The following is a 20,870-nucleotide window of genomic DNA, read 5'->3' on the forward strand; positions in this document are numbered from 1 at the left end:
AAGTAAATTTGATAAAGAAATAGCCAAAAAACTCAATACAACTAGCAGAACCAGAGTGTGCCAGAAGGTAAAAACATGGAAACACTATTTCTATATAATTTACCTCTAGAACCCAATGAGAAGAGGGCTGAAAAGTTAAAGTTACAATTAAATCTACTACCCTGTTTCCTGATGTCTTCAAAGCTGATGCAAACATTTCCACAAAGTGTCTGCTTTTACTTTCTCTGCATCTCCCTCACACCCAGTTGAAAACCACACAAAGCTCAGACCCTGTATGCTGGAAGAAATTGATCAAAGTATTTCTCGTTGGTTTTTGTGGTACTAGCTAACTGTCCTGACATTTTCTGGTTCCTAGTATCGCAAGTCCCTGACACCGTGGTAGGTTCAAAGGAGGTGTTTTTTCAGGTTTGCTTGGGATAGAGTTATTGTGCAATGAACTAGAACTCTCTTCAGTTGCTAGTGCTGCAGCAACATCTTTGTGTAGCTGACTGCTTGCTGTGGCTGCAGAATGGATGGCTTGAAGGAAATGTAAACATATTCACACTGAAGAACACCTAAGTGTTGCAAAATTTTCCAAAAGGAAAAAGTGTGGAAGGAGAGATTATTTATTGTTTTTAGAATTGACCCAGTAGGCTATGGTGGTTGGCTTTCCTTCGGTGGTGGGGTAAATGGATTTGTTTAGTCAACCTGACATCATACAACCGTTGGCTAGATAACTTGGCAGTGTTTTTTGCAGTAGATCTGTGTTATCATCACAAGGTAAGTGGGGACTTCAGAGTCCTCTTCTGATGTCACTTGTTCTCTCTGATTGCCACATCCCTGGCCTCTGTTTTAACTTCTCTAAAAATCCTGTTCCCTGTGTCCAATTTGTGTTTGATATTATGACTATAATGGGTCTGGGGTCTCCCAGCTCACCCAGTTCATGTCTCTCAGTTGTCCCTGGGTTTATCTTTCAAGAGGATTACAGGAGCCAAAGGCAAAAACAAGAAATCAGGAAAAGGCTCAGAGAACATTGGCAGAATAAGGGGAGGAAGAAAAAGGATCAGTGGTGCAGAAGGAAAAGCTTGGAAATTTAAGAATGTGCTGTTCTGTGACAGGGTAAGAAGCGATTCTTGGAAAATGACACAATTATTCTTAGAAACAAAAACAGTTCAGACTTTACAAAACTTTTCAGAAATATAGTGAGAAAAGCAGTGGAACTGTATTTTTCAGAATTTAAATATAAACCATGCAGTGAAGTTTCTACAGATGGATAGAAGTTGCTATGATGGCATGTAGTTCAGAAAACACATGGAATCAGTTAACTCACCACTCTTGACATTAAGAACATGATGTTTATCCAAAGACCAGCCCCCTAGATTTGAGGGATCTAGTTCAAAGCCTTGCAGCAGCGCTGTCCTCTTCTCCCATAAAATCAGGCTGGGGCATGTCTCATATTCAAATCCCACAGAAACTGGGGAAAAATGGTGATGATTATTGCATAAGCAATGGACGAAAATGACTGGACAGTTTTTCAAATAGTAAAACAACTGGTTCCCAAACAGAAAGACAACTGGCTCCCAAACACTTTCTATGAGATAGAGTGATTATGCTCTCTTTCATTCCACAATATTAAACTCAGATCTTTGACTTAATTCAACCTTGAAACTTGATTCCCTTGTACTCTGTAGGGACCTGATGACCTTTTCATTGAATAATTGGCTTTGGGAAGTGACCAGTTTGATGAGGGGAGAGTAGGAAAAATAATTTAAAAAATCTAATAAAAATTCTGCTATTAAATGACAGGACAGGCTTCTACTTTTAATTAGCCTGATATTCACCAGATTTATTTATTATATTTAATGGCATTTTTTCATATGGTATGTAATAGCTCATTTAAAATGGGATTATAGAAGGCTTGTATTGGCATGTATATGTATATACACACACATACACTACATACATTAACCTGGGATCTGTGAATTATTGGAAAAAGAAGTGCTATCATTTGCAAGTCTTTAGAATAATGTGAAAGTGCAAGAGCAAGCAGATCTTTAAAATACAATTTTCTTTCCAGATTCACATTGCTTTAATGCACAGTTGTAAAATCCTTACATCAATTGTTCACATTTTCAGGTACAACTATAAAAGTTACAAAGGTTTTTAAGGTAATTTCTTTTGTTGCTTGCTAGAATAAAGATCTCTCTCTATGCAAAAAAATGGCTATAAAAGTGCAGAAATGACCCCTGATAGAAAATATCATTTTAATTGTAAGCATACTACAATACAGGCAAGCACTAACAACAATATACACTAGATTCCAAGTGGACTAGAGTATGCATGCCATTCCAAAGGTTAGAATCACTTTTTACCAAACAGGATATATGGAGACCAAATTATTTCTTCTACTAAATGGGTGGATGAGGCTCAATCCAAGGATAAAACTGTATAAAGAAGGCAGAATTTACAAAGTTTGTATTTGATCTATAGGTAAATTCTTTCAACAGTCCTTATTTCAGTATTCTTACTAAATCAGCCATTATAAGCACTACATTATCATTTGAAAGTTTTAGAGTTTGAATGTTATGACATACCTACAGCATCTGACAACCCATAAACCTTCTGACCATATGCATCAGTTTTGTCCCAGATAAATGTATATGCCAAATTAGGGGATGCCTGGAATGATTTTTGAAACAGATGCCCTTCCACTGCTACCATCAGATGAACTTTAATTAGATTCAGAGGCACAAGAGATTGGGTCATGGTGATCTTGAGCAAAGATTTGTATCCAGCAGTACGGGAACTCAGATAACAGAGCTTTAGGTTGGAGCCAGGAAACTCAATTTCTTCATGAAGAACCTGGATGGAAACACAGAATAGACATATTAAACTTGCCACTGTACACTTTATTTAGAAGAGATATCTGTTTGCACTTTACTTAACAACTAACATCTTTCTACGGTTGAAAATTTGTATCCTTGCCATGCTGGTTTAGGTTTAGGTTATGATTTCTGGATTAATAATTGTGTGTCACTATCATGTTTTCATTTCGAAAATAGTCTGCTGGAAAAATTGTAAATAAAAACAACAGGCTTTATTGCTAGTTATATACATAGGGGCCACAAGAGGCTGCAATTATACGAACCTGAGACTTCCATTGGCAATTGGTATAAAGCAAAAGGGATGCCAAAATGGAATAAATCAGTAATAATAATAATACCAGTGTAGATCACTAAATAACCCCTTATCATTTATCCCCCTGACTAGCATAAGCGAAAGCAGGTTGTGATTAGTTGCACATACAAAGTTTTTGCAAAATTCTCTTGAAATAGCCTCAGCTATAGTTAGAAACACACAGGACTTGACGTACAATGTGATAATGAGAGGCAGTAGGAGAGAGTGTAAGGTAGTCGAGAGAGATGCCTGGGTGAGATAAGCCTAGCACAGCTTCTACAAGATTCATTAGAGAAGTCTGTCTTTTAGCTCATCTGTTAGAATCAATACACAAAGGTGCCAGTTGAAGTCCAGTGAGTGGATGGTGAAACTCTGATAATTGGGTGCATCATCTCTGATGTGTGGCTATCACAAGGAGTGATTGTTTCTACATTCTTTTCACTCCCACAATTCATACCTGGGTTTCTGGTACTATGGGATTCCGACCAGGAGCATCACTGAAGAATGTTGAAAGTGGCGATGAAATGATGACTGGATCAGGACGGACAAAGCCACTTAAGTCACAGCTGGGAATGGAGTTCTCCTCAGTTTTCATCGCTAGTGTATCCATGGCGTAGAAGCTATTCCATGGCAGCCATACCGTCCTTTCCTGACTCATGAATGGGGCTCGCTCAAAGTGCAGAGTTAGGGAAGCCCCACCATTTGCAATCAAGTCAAACCTAGGAAAATGTGGGCTTAACATAAGAGGTGACCAGATTGAATAGTTCCACAGTGATAGAATTCCCAGCAAATGGAAATTAACGAAAAGATTTAAAACACACATCCTGGCTCAGGCTAGTCACAATGGGAAGTGGAACTGTTAACTTCTAAGCTGCTGGTTGAAATTCAGATGTGATCAGCAGGAACTTCGGCTATGTTTACACTGGGCACTTTACAGTGGTACAGCAGTGCTGTTACAGCAGTGCCGCTGTATGGTATCCAGTGCAGCCACTCTTTGTCGGCAGGAGAGAGCTCTCCCACATCGGTGCTTTTAATCGGTAAATCTTTTGTCGATCAGGGATTGTTTTTTTCACACCTCGACCAACAAAAGTTTTACTGACGAAAGTGCAGTGTAGACATAAAGTCACTCTTAGAAGTCTATTTCTTAACTGAACAAAGGTCCATCTCCAAAAACCACTACCACTACCACCAGATCTGATGTTAATCAGCACCCTCGTAAACATTCTCAGCAGAAACTGCAAGAGCTTACTGGATACTTTTCTCTTAGGGTCTGTCCCCCTGCAACAGCACTATAGTGTATGGCACTGGTAGAGAAGTGATGGGAAACTTGTGCTGTTTCTGTTCTGTGGCTCAACAAAGAATTTTCGTCTCCAGGACCAGTGATCTGGCACCTTTCAGAAGGACCAGAGACAACATGTAACTGTTGATAGTGGGGTGGAGGTGAGTGGGAACGGGCACAATTTAAAGGTTCTAATGTTATGCAGCAGGGCTCAGGACAGGGCATATAAACTCTGGCAGGAATCGGGAGGCATGTTACCCCATGTGCCCCCCACACCTATCACCTCTAAGAAGCACTAAACATTTACTCTTAACTCCCACCCCAAATATGATTTGTGCATGTAAATGTGCATGCCCATTAGCCCTTGGAAATCTGTCCTCAATAAATAAAATACTCACAGATCTCTTTTGCAAGAGAGCTAGAAAATGGTTAATTTTTCATGTATCATATTATCTCTTGGCAATGCAATGAACTGAATTACAAGTACATGGAATAATGTAAAACAATAACATAACAGGGCCTGATTCACAATTGAGTTACTCCAGTGTTACACTGGTGTGATAATGTAGTAATACACTGGACTGTATGGAAATTTACATATCCCCTGTGTTGATTCATGTAAATTATTCCAATTCACAGTTTTTTGGACTATAGATACATATAAAACTGCAAATATTTACAGTGCATTTTCCATAGATGTTTTGTTTTAGTGCCATGTCCAATAAATTAGATGAACCATGACACTTTCATTTTTGTTTGAGCTGAACTGGTGTGCATTTCAAATCAGATGATACAAGAGGGAAAAAAGCAGTTCTTCGCACAGCGGGGAATTGTCTAAGTATATTCAATTAGACTCTTTTGATTATGTTCTACCCTAAAGAAACTCTAAAGATAGTGGATCTTCAAAAAGGAAAGATAGAGGCAGAAGGGAACTTTTAACAAAATATACTGTTCTATAATGATACTTTTTTTTCCAGCAGTGTGTTGGCTTGCCTTGCATTTTAAAATGAAATATTTCTGGTCTCAGCTGGATATTGCAGTAGTCCACAAATGTTTTCATAGATACAGGGCAATTTATTTGAAAGGAAGTCTGACTGCTAACACATTATTATCAAAAGTCAGCCTTTTCATATTTACTTTCCGTTAGTATTCAAAATGCTATGTGAAAAATTACTTTTGTGTTTACTTGATAGCTGTTTGGCCCAGTAGGAATTCTATGCATGATACCACATGGTTCCACTAGATAGCACCATCTGTCAATCTGCACAGATATTACATACTAAGTAGGTACAGAATGAAATAACTACACTTACGTGCCATCCTGACGAGTGATGGTGTAGCCGTACTTTGGATACTTGACAAATGACACGTTGACTCCAACGAGTGGAGTCCCATCTGTAGTCACTACTTGGCCTCTTATAAGAGACACAAGACTGAAAAAGAAACACAATTAATGTTGGCTATGAAAACAAGGGTTGTGGTGTTTATAAACAGACAAGGACATTAATCTGATCTCATTTACTCCAGTGTAAATGAGTGTATACACTCAACTCAGATCAATATGTATTCAAATAAATAAATAATTATATGGGCAATATTCTGAGTTGTGTTGGTGTAAATCCAAAGTAAATCGGATTTACACTGGAGTAAATGAGATCAGATTAATGTCCTTGTATATATATATATATATATACATACACACACACACACTCAACTCAGATCAATATGTATTCAAATAAATTCATATTTAATCCATGTAGAGAGGCCTATATTTGCTGAATGGAGATGAATGTCTTTATGTGGGTGGGTGAGCTGTGATTATTGAACCATTCCTCCAGGTCTGGTAGCACTTCGATGTATAGAAAAGGAATGCCACATGACTCATTGAAGTAAGAGCTTGGAAGGTCATTCTAGCAATAAAAGATTTTTGGATACATTTTCAGAAATGCCAAAATGCCTACATCCCATTTTCAAAAGAGCCTAGGTCCCATTTTCAAAAAAGACTTAGGCACTTAGGGCCATATTTTCAAAAGTATTTCAGCACCTAAACATGCAGATAGGAGCCTTGTAGGTTTTCCAAAAGCACCTAAACAGTTTAGGCACTAAATTACCATTTAAATAAAAACTAACAATCTCCTTAGGTATTTCAGAGAGTCTCAACAGGTGCCTATCTACATCTTTAGGAGCCTAAATATCTTTGCCACTTTGGCTCTGTGTGTCAGATTTACCTCTCAGTTCCACTGGTTTTACGTTGGTACAATTCCACTGATTTCAATGGAGCTACTCACCAACCACACCAGTGAAAAATTAACGAGGTCTATTTGCTTTCTGATAGTTTATTTTCCATTGGAGAATGTTCTCCCAACTTTTGAACTTTGTCATATTGTCTGACTATGATATCACTAGAATTGTACAGAGCTATTCTACCTTCCCTGTCAGTTTTTTTCCTTCCTATAGTACTAAGCTCTCACAATCAACTCCTATAATCACTCCAAAAAGAACAGAGGTGGGGAGGGGATATCTGTAGTTTTCACAACTAATTTTCCAAATTAAGCTTTGTGTAACCTCACCCAAGTTGTAAGTGGCTGACATCTGCAAACCTTGCCCTGAATCCTGATCTCCAATACCTTGTTTTCACTCAGCCAGTAGGAAAACAATTGGGAGTTTGTTTTGAGAAAGGAATAAGTAAAAACTGAGCAGAGATTTCACTATTCAACCCAAACTGAAAACTTTTCATTTTATCGTGAAGCATTTTCAACATTTTCCACCAGCTTCAATTTGCAGCTACACAGAGAAAGCAGATAATGAAATGCTTCATTTCTGAATTGACCCCGTACTGGCAGGTCTGCAGCTGCTCGGCGGCCTTAACAGACTTTAGGTAATTTGGCAGACGCAGATTCTTGACACCTAAGGTTCTTGGACTGAGTCCCAGTTTTAAGACTCGGGGATTAAACTGACCTGCTTTTTGCCAAAACTTGTCAAAATTCACTTGAATTTTAGGATAGGTATACTGCTTTATCTTATTCCTTATAGATCAATTACTGAAGGGATGCAGACCTGAGGGCACATCTATCTTTATTAGCAATACCAAAGATTATTTTTAGACCTTTTTATGAACTTTGAAATGTTTAAAATGCTCTAATGTGAATTTCTAAGTGCACTCCACTGGCTATTAAACAAACGTGTTCTCATTTTTCTTTTATTCCTCGCACATTGTAATAGTCTCTTGATATCAGAAAAACATAACCAGTTCATGAAAATAATCCTTTCTATTGCTTTTTAATGATTACCACACCAAAACTTCTTGACTTTCTAGGTCAAATATTAATTTTTGAAATCATCATACTGTAACATGATATTGACCTCAACAGAAATCCATGCATGTTGCAGACCATATAATTGGGAATACTTTGGAACAAGCCAAGTATCTTCACATTACTGTTTTTTCTCAAATTATTTTATTAAATATATCAATCATGCTTTTAAAATGTTGTAGAAAAATAGCCTGCATCACGTGTAATTTTTAACAAGTCTGTTACTTCAGATTCTTCACACATGACTTTAATGTACAGTAAATTTACAAACAAAAATATCAGAAAGGCATGATATAGGTTCATTTCTATTTATGATTATTCACCTGCAATAATAATAATAATACTACAGATAAGACAAGCTAACAAGTAAATTATAGTGATTTTCCATTGATGCCATTTAATTTTTTTTTTAAATCTGTCTTGTGGGCTATTGCCTCTTAAGCATGAAAATAATTATATTCCTCAAACAATTTTCTTCCTTTTTTCACATAATAGAAGTCAAATGTGAATGCAGTACAAATTAACATGGTTGGTTTTGTTCAACAGCTTCAGACCACCACATCTTTGTCTGTGTGCCAGAATGAGCAATGAGGTAAGCATCGTTTGGGGAATTATGTTATTGATTATTAGTTGCTCCTGCAGAGTCAACAGGTGGAACAAAAGATATTTTGTAGGATGGTAGTGCCTATTTCCTCCCCCTTCTTCTCCATTTCTTTGCAATGGAGTGGAACAAAGAGCTCAGGAGGAGAGAGATCATTATAATTCATGGGATTAAGACAGCTTTAATGTATGCAAAAATTTGGGGCCTAACCTTTGACAGCATTTCTCTGAAGGCGATGTCGGCACTTTAAACCCCCAGTTTCAGCATTTCAGGCTTGAACACAACCATTTGCTTCTGTCCATAATTTGGCATCTGTGATACCAATAAGGGGTAACATTTTCAAAAGTGCCTAAGGCACAGATCCACAAAGGTACTCAGGCACCTAAGCCCCATTTTCAGGCACTGTTGCAATCCACAACCTCCCTGCTCAGCTGCCACCTACAGCCAAAGGTACCTAAACTCACTCAGCACCTATGTTTTTGCAGTAAAAGTTCCCTGGGAGCCTCTTGGCATGTGCTCTGCTGCCTCACTGCCTACGCCTCAGAGTGATTCACCATCTGGGGGAAGGCAGGCAGGCAGTCAGCTGCCTGAGTTGCATGTGAGGCCCAGTTGCATAGGAGGGCTCAGAGGTTGCATAGATCTACACAAAACAGCTAAGGGGAAGGAGGAGGAGGATGACAACCTCTCTGATAACCTTTAGGATCCTCACCTAGGATGTGAGAGACGGCTCGTTCAGGTCCTGCCTCTACCTGATGAGGGGAAGGGATTTGAACAAGGATGGGCAATCTCTCAGTTGAGAGCCCTAGCCAGCGGGCTATGGGATATTCTGAGGTGGGTCTCCCTCAATCTCGCCAATTGAAGTTGTTCCACTTCAATTAATTATTTTATTAATTGGGTCAGAAAGAGTTATAATGACTCGAGAGTCAGTGGTTTGGGCACTCACTTGAGAGGTGGCTGATCCCTGTTCAAATCCCTTCTCCCCCTCAGGCAGAAGAGGGACTGGAATTGGGAGTGTCCCACATCCCAGGGGAGTACCCTAACCATTGGGTTAGAGGTTATAAGGGAGCTTCTGTTCCTCATCCTCCAATAAGATGCTCCACTTGCAAGTTAAGCAGAGGAGCACCTATCTTCTCCCAGTCATGGGCCTGGTCTACACTAGGACTTTAAATCGAATTTAGCAGCGTTAATTCGAACTAACCGCTCAACCGTCCACACCAGGAAGCCATTTAATTCGAACTAGAGGGCTCTTTAGTTCGAATTTGGTACTCCACCCGACAGGTGGAGTAACGCTAAATTCGACATGGCTAGCTCGAATTAGGCTAGGTGTGGATGCAAATCGAACTTAGTAGCTCCGGGAGCTATCCCACAGTGCACCACTCTGTTGACGCTCTGGACAGCAGTCCGAGCTTCGATGCTCTGAGCAGCCACACAGGAAACGACCCGGGAAAATTTGAATTCCTTTTCCTTTCTGGACAGTTAGAATCTCATTTCGTGGTTGGACATCGGGGCGAGCTCAGCAGCACCGGCAGCAATGCAGAGCTCTCCAGCAGAGGAGTTCATGTAATCTCTGAATAGAAAGAGGGACCCGGCATAGACTGACCAGGAACTCTTGGATCTGATCGGTGTATGGGGCGAGGAGTCTGTGCTTTCGGAGCTGCGCTCCAACAAACGGAATGCAAAGACCTACGAGAAAGTCTCCAAAGCCATGATCCAGACAGAGGATACAGCCGTCATGCAACGCATCGCCGCGTGAAAACCAAGGACCCCAGACAAGGCTACCAAAAAATCAAAGCGGCAAACGGACGCTACGGAGCCTGCCACCACTGCCCCACCAGTGACCATGGACTCTGATGATGGGACAGTGTCGACGGACAGTTCCTCGACGATGTTCGCGGAGGGGGAAGATGAGGAAGTGTTTGTGGAGGACGAGGCAGGCGAGAGCGCTTACAACGCTGGTTTCCCCGACAGCCAGGATCTATTCATCACCGTCACGGAGATCCCCTACCAACCCTCCCCGGCCATGAACCCGGATCCTGAATCAGGGGAAGGAGCAGTCGGTAAGTGCTTTAACCATGTTAACTTTGATTCTTAATATAACAGGAATCTGAAGTGTGTGAGAAGGAGGTCTCTCTATATATGGTGATAGAACAGAAATCCTCCTGGGAGATCTCCACGAAGCTCTCCTTCCGTTAATCGATAAGCATCAGCAGGAGGTTCCTGGGGAGAGCTGCCTTATTGAGTGCTCCGTGATAGCACCCTTTTCCGCGCGAGGCTTTCATGCGGTATTCAGGGAGCACTGCCTCCCCGAGCACGGCTGCATCGGTCCGTGGTTCGTGATAGATTTCACGCAGCATGCGCTCTCTATCTCCTTCCGTGCCCGTCCTCACGGTGATCTCGCTAGGAGACTCATGCATCTAAGTAGTGGAATTACTGTTATGGTGCGCCTGGTCCAAAGTATTTTTAATAAATCCACGGACAGACGGCATAGCACAGACTCAGCACGCAGCTGCATGACGAGCGTAACGGAAAGCCAAAGAATATAATGGACGCTCATGGAGGGAGGGGGGAATGAGGACGCAAGGTATCCCACAGTTCCTGCTGTCTCCGAAAAGTATTTGCATTCTTGGATGAGCTCCAAATGCTTCTAGGGTCAAACACAGTGTCTGCAGTGGGTCAGGGCATAGTTCGGCAATTTGCGCACACACCCCACCCACCACCAGAAGTGAAAGGGAAAACAATCCTCTCTTGACTCTTTTACATGTCACCCTATCTTTACTGAATGCTGCAGATAGACGCGATGGTGCAGCACTCAACACCAACATCCTTGCCCCCCCACGCTATGGATGGCTCATGGTGCAATATGGCTGGTATCCGTCCTCATCATCAGCCTATTGGCACATGGGGCAGTGCAAAAGGACTGGTAACCATGCGTACTAGCATCTGTGAGGTCGATCAAGGGCGCCTGGCCCTAATTTTTCATGGTAGATGGTGCAGTATGGCTGGTAACCGTCCTCATCATTGCAACAGGGGGCTGAGCTCCATCAGCCCCCACCCTTCCTGTGTAAAGAAAAGATTGAATTGCTCCTGGACTAGCAGAGGGATGATGGGCTCTTTCATCCACAGTAATTAATGTCCTGCCTGGACTATCATTGCAGCTGGAGGCTTCCTTCCACTCATTTCTCACAAACAAGTCACTGTGTCTTATTCCTGCATTCTTTATTACTTCATCACACAAGTGGTGGGACAATGGTATGGTAGCCCAGGAAGGCTGTGGGAAGGCCGGAATGAACAGGTGGTGTTGTTGCAGGAGCACCCCCTGTGAATAGCATACAGCTCCAAATTTATGCAGGATCGGACAAAGAGCAGCTGTGCTCTCTGGTTCTATGATACAGTGGTTCTCTAGTACACTTGCCCATAATCTAGGCAGGACTGATTCTATTTTTAGATACCAAAAAGGAGGGATTGACTCAGGGAGTCATTCCCAATTTTTGCTTTTGCGCCCCTGGCTGCTCGGCCAGGGGCACTTATGACAGCACCAAATGGTGCAGTGCAAAAGGACAGGTAACCATGCCCATCTTATTACCATCTTATTACCAATTTATGGTATGGTAGATGGTACAATATGGCTGGTAACCATCTCTGCTGTCATGCAAAAGCAAAAGCATGCTGCTGTGTAGCGCTGCTGGACCGCCTCTGTCAGCGGCATCTAGTACACATACGGTGACATACACAAAAGGCAAAACAGTGTCCATGGTTGCCACGCTATGGCGTATGCCAGGGCAATTCTGGGAAAACGGGCTTGAAATGATTGTCTGCCGTTGCTTTCCCGGAGGAAGGAATGACTGGCGACATTTACCCAGAATCCACCGCGAAAATTATTTGTGCCCCAGCAGGCACAGGGGTCTCAACCCAGAATTCACAGAGACAGCCTAGACTCAGTTAATTGTTCGCAAAAATGTATCTTTGCAAGGAATTCACTCCCTGTGTCCCATCTCACTGCTTCCACTGTCTCCAGACCTGCCACAGCATCCCCCTCGCAGAGGCTGGCAAAGATTAGGCGGAGAAAGAAAAAGACAAGGGACAAGATGTTCGATGAACGTATGGGCTGCTACCTAGCCGAGGCGGACCAGCAGAGCCAGTGGAGGGAGACCGTCTCTCTGTACCAGCGCTCACACAGCGAACGGGAGGAGAGGTGGCGTGAGGAAGACAAGCAGGCGACTCAAACAATGTTTGGACTAGTGAGGGAGCAAACAGACACGCTCAGGCGCCTTGTGGATGTTCTGCAGGACCGCAGGAGGACAGAGCCCCCCTGCAGTGTATCTGCAACCGCCCTCCCCCGCCACAAAGTCCCATACCCCCCTCACCCAAAATAACCAGAAGGAGGGGCGCCAGAGGCCGTGTAAACTGTCACTGCACCCCAGCAGAGTGCTCAAGTACCCAAAAGCTCTCATACCCTACATTTGCAGAAGTCGTTCCCTTCCGGACTCACACAAGTCCCAATCCCAGTTCCATCCCCTAAGTGTCTACTTAAGTAATAAAAATACTTTGCTGTTAATTACTGTTTCCGTCATGTTTTTTCAAAGAAGACTGTGTTTGAATGGGGGGCGTGGGGAAGGGGGTTGTTAATTGCATAGGACAGTCACCTTTCCCAGGGTACAGACACGGGGGCAGGATCAGCAGCGGGTCACACACACAGTGCAGTCAGTAGGCACCATGGTCGGTATGGGAGGTGGTTTCCAGGTTCTGTGTGGGCGGGGGGGATGTGACTTTGTAGCGGGGGAGGGCGGTTACAGATCTTATACAGCGGTCCTTGTCCTGGACCGCTGTCACGCAGCAGAGGAATCTGTATCCGTACTCCTCCGCCACAAGGTCACATATCCCCCCGCACACAGAATTCGAAAAAGAGGGATGGCAGGCTCCGTTGAAAGAAGCATTCCGGCACTGCGGACCGCTCTAGGAGCAGGAGCCTGTCATTCGTTGAGTTTAGAGGCGGTCTTTACATCACCGCACACCCTACCCAGCACAGTCTGCCTCCCAGTTTCAACCCTTTAACGCAAAGTCATGAATAAAGAAACCTTTCTTCAGTAACAATGGGACATGTATTTTATTTTTACACGTGTGTTGGAAGTGGGGGAAACGGGGTGAACGGGGTATGTAACCGAAGAGGAGAGTCAACAGTCAGTGGGTAAAGAAACAGGGGCAGGTTCAGCTTCTCTGTAAAGAAAATGAACAGTCACAGGTCACGCTGCTCGCTGGTATTTGAAGAGTTCTTTGTCGCTGTCCCAGGCGCCTGTATAGGGCTTCATGAGCAAGTGCATTAGCGGGCAGGCTGGGTCCCCGAGGATGACTTTAGGAATCTGCTCATCCACAACAGTTATTTCGTGGTCTGGGAAGAAACTACCTTCCTGCAGGCGTCTGAGCAGCCCACAGTTCCTGAAAACACACGCATTATGAACCTTGCCCGGCCACCCGACGTTGATGTTTGCAAAACGTCCCCTATGGTCCCCCAGTGCTTGCAGCACCATTGAAAAGTAGCCCAATTTCTCATCATCTGACTGTGGAAGAGGTGGACGATAAAGTGCGTGGAGGAGAAAACGGCGATGATTGCAGTGGGCTCCGTGCTTGCAGTGCTGTGGCGTCCGCGCTGTCACTGACCAGAAAAGTGCACGAACAGATTGCCTGCAGGCGCTTTCAAGGAGGAAGGTTGTTATTGACGGTTCAATGACGACACTTACCCAAAACCACCCTCGACACATTTCTCCCCCCAGCAGGCATTGGGGGCTCTACCCAGCATTCCAATGGGCAGCGGGGACTGCGGGAAAGCTTCCCACAGTGCACCGCTTCCAAAGTCGACGCTGGCCCCATGAATGTGGACTCAGAAATTCGAATTAGTGTATTTAGTATGGATACACAAATTCGACTTCATAAGGTTGAATCCACAAATTCGAACTAAGTTGATTCGAAATAGTCTTGTAGTGTAGACAAGGCCATGGACTGCTATGAGAGACTGGCACCTCCCTGCAGCCCAGACTTGGATGCTCATCTCCATGAGCGGGAAGAGCTTGGCATACAACCCTCTCATCCACATTGCCTATTGGCTATCTTGGGTGGAGAGCTGCCTAGCATGCTGGCTTTTGTGGACTGCATTCCAAGGCACCTATCTCTCCCCATTCATTGTATCGGGGGCCTACATGCCTAACTCAGGTTTGTGGATTGCAGTGCTGATCCTGTGATTTTCTAGGCACCTATAAGATACGCTTCATGATGCTCAGCATCTCAGTGCCTAAGTCCCTTAGTGGATCCAGGCCTAAGTGATTTAAGAGCCTAACTCCTATTTTCAAAAGAGACTTATTCACTTAGGGACTAAGCAGCAATTAAACACCTGTGACTGGCCTGCGTCAGCTCACTGAGGCTTGCAGGGCTCGGACTTGGGGGCTGTAAAATGGTGGTGTAGATGTTTGGGCTCAGGCTGGAGCCCTAGCTTTGAGACCCCATGAGTGGGGTGGGCCCCAGAGCTCAGTACTCCACTCCAAGCCCAAATCTCTACACAACAATTTTTAGCCCCGCAGCCCAGACCCCGCAAACCCAAATCAGCCGACCTGGACTAGCTGCGGCCGTACCTCAGGTCTTTTATTCCAATGTAGATGTGCCTGTAGGGGCAGATTTTCAAAGGTATTTAGGTTTCTAAGATGAAGATAGGCACCTAGTGGGATTTTCAAAAGACCAAAGCAGATTGACTATCAATGAGAGTTACATGCTGAACCTGTTTAGCTTCTTTTGAAAATCTCACTAAGTGCCTATCTTCATCTTAAGGTCCCTAAATACCTTTGAAAATCTGGTCCTGAGTAAGTTAAGTCCCACTGATTTTCACTTTTGAAAATTTTATCTTAGGTGACTTGCAGCAACATTTTTAAAGCAAGTCTGGGATTTTCAAAGGAGCCTCACTGACTTGGGCACCCAAATTCAATCGAAATTGGGCACCTATTTTCCTTGGGCACTTTTGAAAATCCCAACCCATATCCACAAATGTACATTGAGCTATTTCTAAGTTAGAAGCTTGGAGAACAATACATTGGTTGCTTTTTAACTTGTGATTTTTTTTACTGTTTTTATTGTTGAGTAGGAATTGTTTTTATAATTATTAACCCCTTGTCCTTTCACTAAAATTTATCCACACAAGCCCAAATTTAATTTTCCTGACTTGAACAAATAGGAATTGACAGTGAAGGTAAGCCAAAAATGAAATTTCAGACTTCCTGGCCTTAGACTTTGCAAGACCTACAGTTTGTAACATGGGAGACTGAGCACAGGCTCCTGCACTACTGAGACATAACGTGTAAGGAGAGTTAAAGTGGTAAAGCCTTTGGGATAGATTTTTAGCATTAACTTTAACCCTCCTCCAATTTGTCAGATTGTGTCACCATGTAACAAAATACAACTAGATATTCTAAACCATAAAAGCTAAGAGAAAGGGTAAATACTTATTTCAATTTTACATTTTAAAGTCTGACCCTGACTGAAGTCATGCCATTTCTACTGATGTCAATGGAAGTTCTGGTTAAAATTAACTTTTGGCCTGTGGACAGGATAGCTGCACTTACACTTTGTATGAGGCACCATGGCTCAGTGGATAAGACATGGGATTGAGAGTCACAACACCTGGGCTCTTTTGTCAATTCAGCCACTGAATTGACCATATCCCTTCTGGATATGTCACACAGCTTGGTGCATTAGCTGATTGGTTTCTGCTCTTGGCCTGTTTTTCTCCTTATGCACCAATAAAGCAAAAGGCAATGTTTAGTAGTATTTACAGAGTTGGTCAGTTAATGTCAACAAACATTAAATTTACAGAAATATTTTTCGTTTTTTGGACAGGTCACTTATTAATTGCTAGGGTTTTCTATGTCACCCATTGCTGTAGTATCTGAGCAGCACATGGATATAACAATGCTTTGTTTGGTACATAGGGAAATATTATCTCTACTTTATAGATGAAGAAACTGAGATACAGATACATTTATGACTTGCCCAAGATCACCCAGGAAGTCTATTGAAGAATCAGGAATGAAAATCCAGTTCCCTGATACCCAGTGCCGTGCATTAGGCACAAGACCAGATGCAGCTCCCTCTTCAGCTTTGACTTGGAAGATATGAACATAATGAATATATTCATCAATTTCTTAAAGATTCCCTATGAAGGGCTAAAATGCAGACACATTTGAATAATATCTGTAAATAGGAAAACAGGTTTTTTTAATCTTATGGGGCATCACATATAAATGAATGATGAATTGGCTTTTAGATTATTTATAAATAAAGAATTAGGAAATAATGCAGAGCAGGCCCAGAGCTTAAAAGAAAGAGGAAAACAGAGATAATATGATGGTCAGCTAAAAGTAAAATGGATTTATATAATGAATAAATGAGAAACCAAAACAAAGATATCTAATTTACTGTAATTTATCTTTAAAAAAATCTGACTTAATTATTCCAAAGTTGTGTTTCAATATTTGTCTTATTCGTACCACACAAAATACAACTGTCCTGTTAATTGAAAACTAATATCCATTTCGTCCCTCAATGTAAATCCTAGAGTTCTCATGCGTTAAAATTCCAGGCTACTCCTTCTCAGTATAGAGAACTTAGTGTTAGACTCTGCCAGGGTGATAGAACGCAAAGTGTAATGTTATGAAATAAAGGCAATATTAATAAATTGTGACAGAATGCCCTCAGTAGGATTGTTCCCTGAGACAGAAACAGATATAGCTGCTGAAAGCACCATTTCACGTTAAAACATGAATAAAATCTCTAGGAGGGATGTTTCCATGCAGTGTACCCAGGCTGATGTAATGAAATATTTATAGCTGCTACCTGCTGTTGAAGGGATTTTCTCCTGGAATTATATGAGTGCTGTCCTTTCCCACTAAGAGCTTGATTCGATCATAGAATGACTTCACAGTTGGAGAACCAGAGTGGCTCTGTTGTATGATGTCAAGAGGATCACGTGAACCACGGCACAGCAGGCTATTCTGACACGTAGACTGGAGACAGCAATCTGGATCCAGGCAGTCAGTGAGGCCATCTGAAAAGGGGGAACGTCAAAGTTAAGCCAGCTGTACTGTGCTACCAAATAATACTTAGTGCACATCTTCAAAGCACTGGACAAATTTTAACTGCTTAATCCTTGCAACAGCTCAGTGAGGTGGGGTTAAAGTCATTGTTCTCATTATATAGATGGGAAAGCTGAGGCTGAGACACTTTTCTCAATCAACTCTATTGATTTTGATGAGGTTAACTTGGGGAGGGCAAATTTTTGGCCCGAGGGCCACATCTGGGAATAGAAATTGTATGGCAGGCCATGAATACTCACAAAATTGGGATTGGGGTGCGGGAGGGGGTATGGGTTCTGGTTGTGGGTGTAGGCTCTGGGGTGGGGCCAGAAATGAGGAGTTCAAGGTGCAGGAGGGGGCTCCAGAGTAGGGTGCAAATGGGGGGTGAGGGATCCGGCAGGGAGTGCAGGCTCTGGGGTGGGGCTGGGGGATTTGGGCTGGTTTCAAGGGGTTCGGCGGGTAGGAAGGGGATCCAGGCTGGGGCAGGGGGTTGGGGTATGGGGAGAGGCTGTGGGATGCAGGATCCAGGCAGTGCTTACTTCAAGCGGCTCCCAGAAGCAGTGGCCATGTCCCTCCTCCAGCTCCAAAGAGGAGCCGCGGCTAGGTGGCTCCTACGTGCTGCCCCGTCCTCAGGCGCTGCCTCTGCAGTTCCCATTGGCTGCAGTTCCCAGGCAATGGGAGCTGCGGGGGCAGTGCTTGGGACAGGGGGCAGCGTGGAGCCCCCGGCTGCCTCTACACATAGGAGCTGGAGTGGGGCCATGCTGCGGCTTCCGGGAGCTGTGTGGAACAGCCCCCGACCCTGCTCCCCAGCAGGAGCGCCAGAGCGGGGCAAGCCCCAGACCCCACTCCCCAGCAGGTTATCGAGGGCCAGATTAAAACGGCTGGCGGGCCGAATCTGTCCCACAGGCTGTAGTTTGCCCACTCCTGGGTTAACTGCTTACCTACACTAGTGTAAGCGAGGGGAGAGTCAGGGCCAGCGAAGCTATGCAACTTCTTTGAGGCCTCATAGCGGCTTAGAACAGTCAAACTGAACAAAGGACAGAGGATCCAGGGACATCTTTACTGACCCTTTGTGTTGCTGGGTTTTCACTTTTGCTTGTTGGAGGATCTGCTGTGGGTTTTACTTATTTTTTTGGAGGAGAGCGCAAATTGGAAATATTTGCATGACCCAATCAAAAGAAAAATTATATTCTCTGCCTAATTTGCCAATTTAAGAAAAAATGGTGATGGGGCTGCAGTTGGGATGCTTCCCTTCAAACATTCAATTCTCTCCTTCCCCTTCCTCGACAAATTTGAACTGTTAGGCAACAATGTGCTTGGATAAGAAGGGCTCAATCATGCTATTGTTGAGTTCAGTCAGCAGGCTCTATACTATGTCATCCATCTCACCTGCCCTTAAGAAAATTCTAATCTATTTAGCAGCAGCAGAAATTAGAATGGAACCTTCAACTGGGAGACAGTTACCAGCCATGCATATTAATTTGCTGAGTTAAAGTTGGCCCGACATTTAAAATACATTGTAACATAATTTTAGGCATTACCCTTTTCATTTGGTATAACTAACCTAATTGAAATGTGTAATTTTATTAGAGTTCCAGTGTAATTTAGCTATTGTCCAATTGTTTTAAAATATTACCTTCCTTTTAGCGAACAAATGAGAAAGTTGCAGTTATTTACTGATGTAAAATTATGGAAACTAGCCACTCAATTTGGAATACATTTAAGCTTGTAAAATTTCAGGTAGACTACTTTAATTTCAGAAATTCTCCCTCATATTAGAAATTTGGACAGCACCATAGGAAGCAATGAATGGCTTGGAAACATACTGAATAATTGGGTGAGTTAAGACCACATAATTATTTCCTTATAGTAAGACAGAATGAATATCCCCAAATCTTTTATCTTTTACCAAATTTTTGATATACAAAATGACTGACTGTATCAGGAGTAGAGGGGTCCTATTCAGAGCTCTGAATTTTGCAATTAGCATCTTAGGTCCCATGGATTGTGCTTGAATTGAGTGATGGCAACTGCAATCAAAATGACTGCTTCTGATTTAAAAATAAAACTGCTGAGGTACGTTGGCAGTGTTTTCATTCAGCATCCATGGAAACTTCTTAAGTTAGATGAACTCCCTTGTTGTTAGAGCTATAGATTTCTTTAAGGTCAGCGGCCTGTTCACATTAGGAGCCCCATTCATCTTGGAGCCCCTTCCATCCTGGAGCTGGGAATTTTTTTTTCTGCAGTCCATTTACCACCCACTTTATATAATCAATGGGAGGACATCGTTGGGTTCAGATAATAACTCAAGACAGTTTTCCTATTAAGCTTTGAGCCTTTCTTCCTCAGCATCCTGCTCTTTCTGGGTTTGTGACACCTTCACAACCATGAACTTAAAATTCTCTACTGTTTAGTTTGCTCAGTGCTTTTATTCAGGCGACTGTCAGTCAAGAGAATCCTATCAACACATCTGAAATAGCAGAAGCAAAACATAGGATATAAATTACTCCCATCTACAAATTTACATTTACCTGCTCAAGCTAGTGCACATTTTTGCTATGCCTGTTATTATATGTGAGCATATGTTATGTCTATAATGACCTCATCATGCAGCATGATTATGGGCTGCTGCAACCGAACACTTTTGACGACACCGTGAACTTTAAATTGGCACACCAATCTCCCAGTGGCCTGTCAGTCATGAGAATCACATCTTTATGCCAGCAAGCCCCCTTGGATATAGTCTGACATTGCAATCTTCAGTAAATTACCCTGTCACTGCCAATCTTACAGTTATCTCGCAAACAATCAAGCAGGCAATCAAACTGTTCTGAATTGCCAGTTCAGGACCTGGGAGGCTAGAAACATCTCCATCCAATACCAGTGAGAAACATGCATATTATTCCTTTGACAATGGATGATTTTATATCTCTCTCTATCTCCATCTCTCTATCTAGCGATAGAGAGGTGTGTGTGTGTGTGTGTACGCATATACCCTCCCCCAGATGTTTACACACTTACAGCCTCAAAAAGGGCAAATGTGTGCAATAATTTAATGTAAAATTTAAACCTAATCTCCTTGTCTTTGACATCATACTGCTTTTTAACATTTCCCAATTTACTCCACCTCACAATAAATTTGAGGAGAATAAAAGCTCCTTTAAATAAAACACAGCTAAATTACAGCATTACATGGCAGTATACAATATACATCATCTTTAATGGTAATTTAAAGGGAATTTAAACACTGCTAAACATCCCAGAAGTTAACTACAGCCCACTATTCTCATCATGTTAATTTATTATGCTCATTATATTAATTCAGATATGTTAGTAACCACATCTATGGAAGCAAGGACACTTCATTTAATTAAGATGATCATGATGGTCCCTTCTGACCTTAAAGTCTA

The 20,870-nt window shown here is 42.6% G+C and overlaps 1 protein-coding gene and 1 long non-coding RNA gene across 2 annotated transcripts in view; one reads left to right on the forward strand and one right to left on the reverse strand.

Annotated features, from left to right (window-relative positions):
• Window positions 1-20,870, reverse strand: part of TENM2 (teneurin transmembrane protein 2) — a 966,597-nt gene that overhangs the window by 44,865 nt on the left and 900,862 nt on the right. Inside the window, exons 18-22 of the mRNA XM_045027903.1 lie at window positions 17,222-17,432; window positions 5,749-5,868; window positions 3,614-3,875; window positions 2,574-2,841; window positions 1,310-1,453 (exon numbers count right to left, since the gene is read on the reverse strand). Of these exons, the coding sequence (XP_044883838.1) occupies window positions 1,310-1,453; window positions 2,574-2,841; window positions 3,614-3,875; window positions 5,749-5,868; window positions 17,222-17,432 (1,005 nt within the window). The remainder of the gene's footprint in view (window positions 1-1,309; window positions 1,454-2,573; window positions 2,842-3,613; window positions 3,876-5,748; window positions 5,869-17,221; window positions 17,433-20,870) is intronic.
• On the forward strand, window positions 964-16,468 carry LOC123376129. The gene is made up of 3 exons (XR_006581693.1): window positions 964-1,098; window positions 8,296-8,341; window positions 16,342-16,468. It is a non-coding gene; the product is annotated as an uncharacterized LOC123376129 (long non-coding RNA).

This window comes from Mauremys mutica, chromosome 8 (genome assembly GCF_020497125.1).
Source record: "Mauremys mutica isolate MM-2020 ecotype Southern chromosome 8, ASM2049712v1, whole genome shotgun sequence".
In the NCBI taxonomy this organism is placed as follows: domain Eukaryota; kingdom Metazoa; phylum Chordata; order Testudines; family Geoemydidae; genus Mauremys; species Mauremys mutica.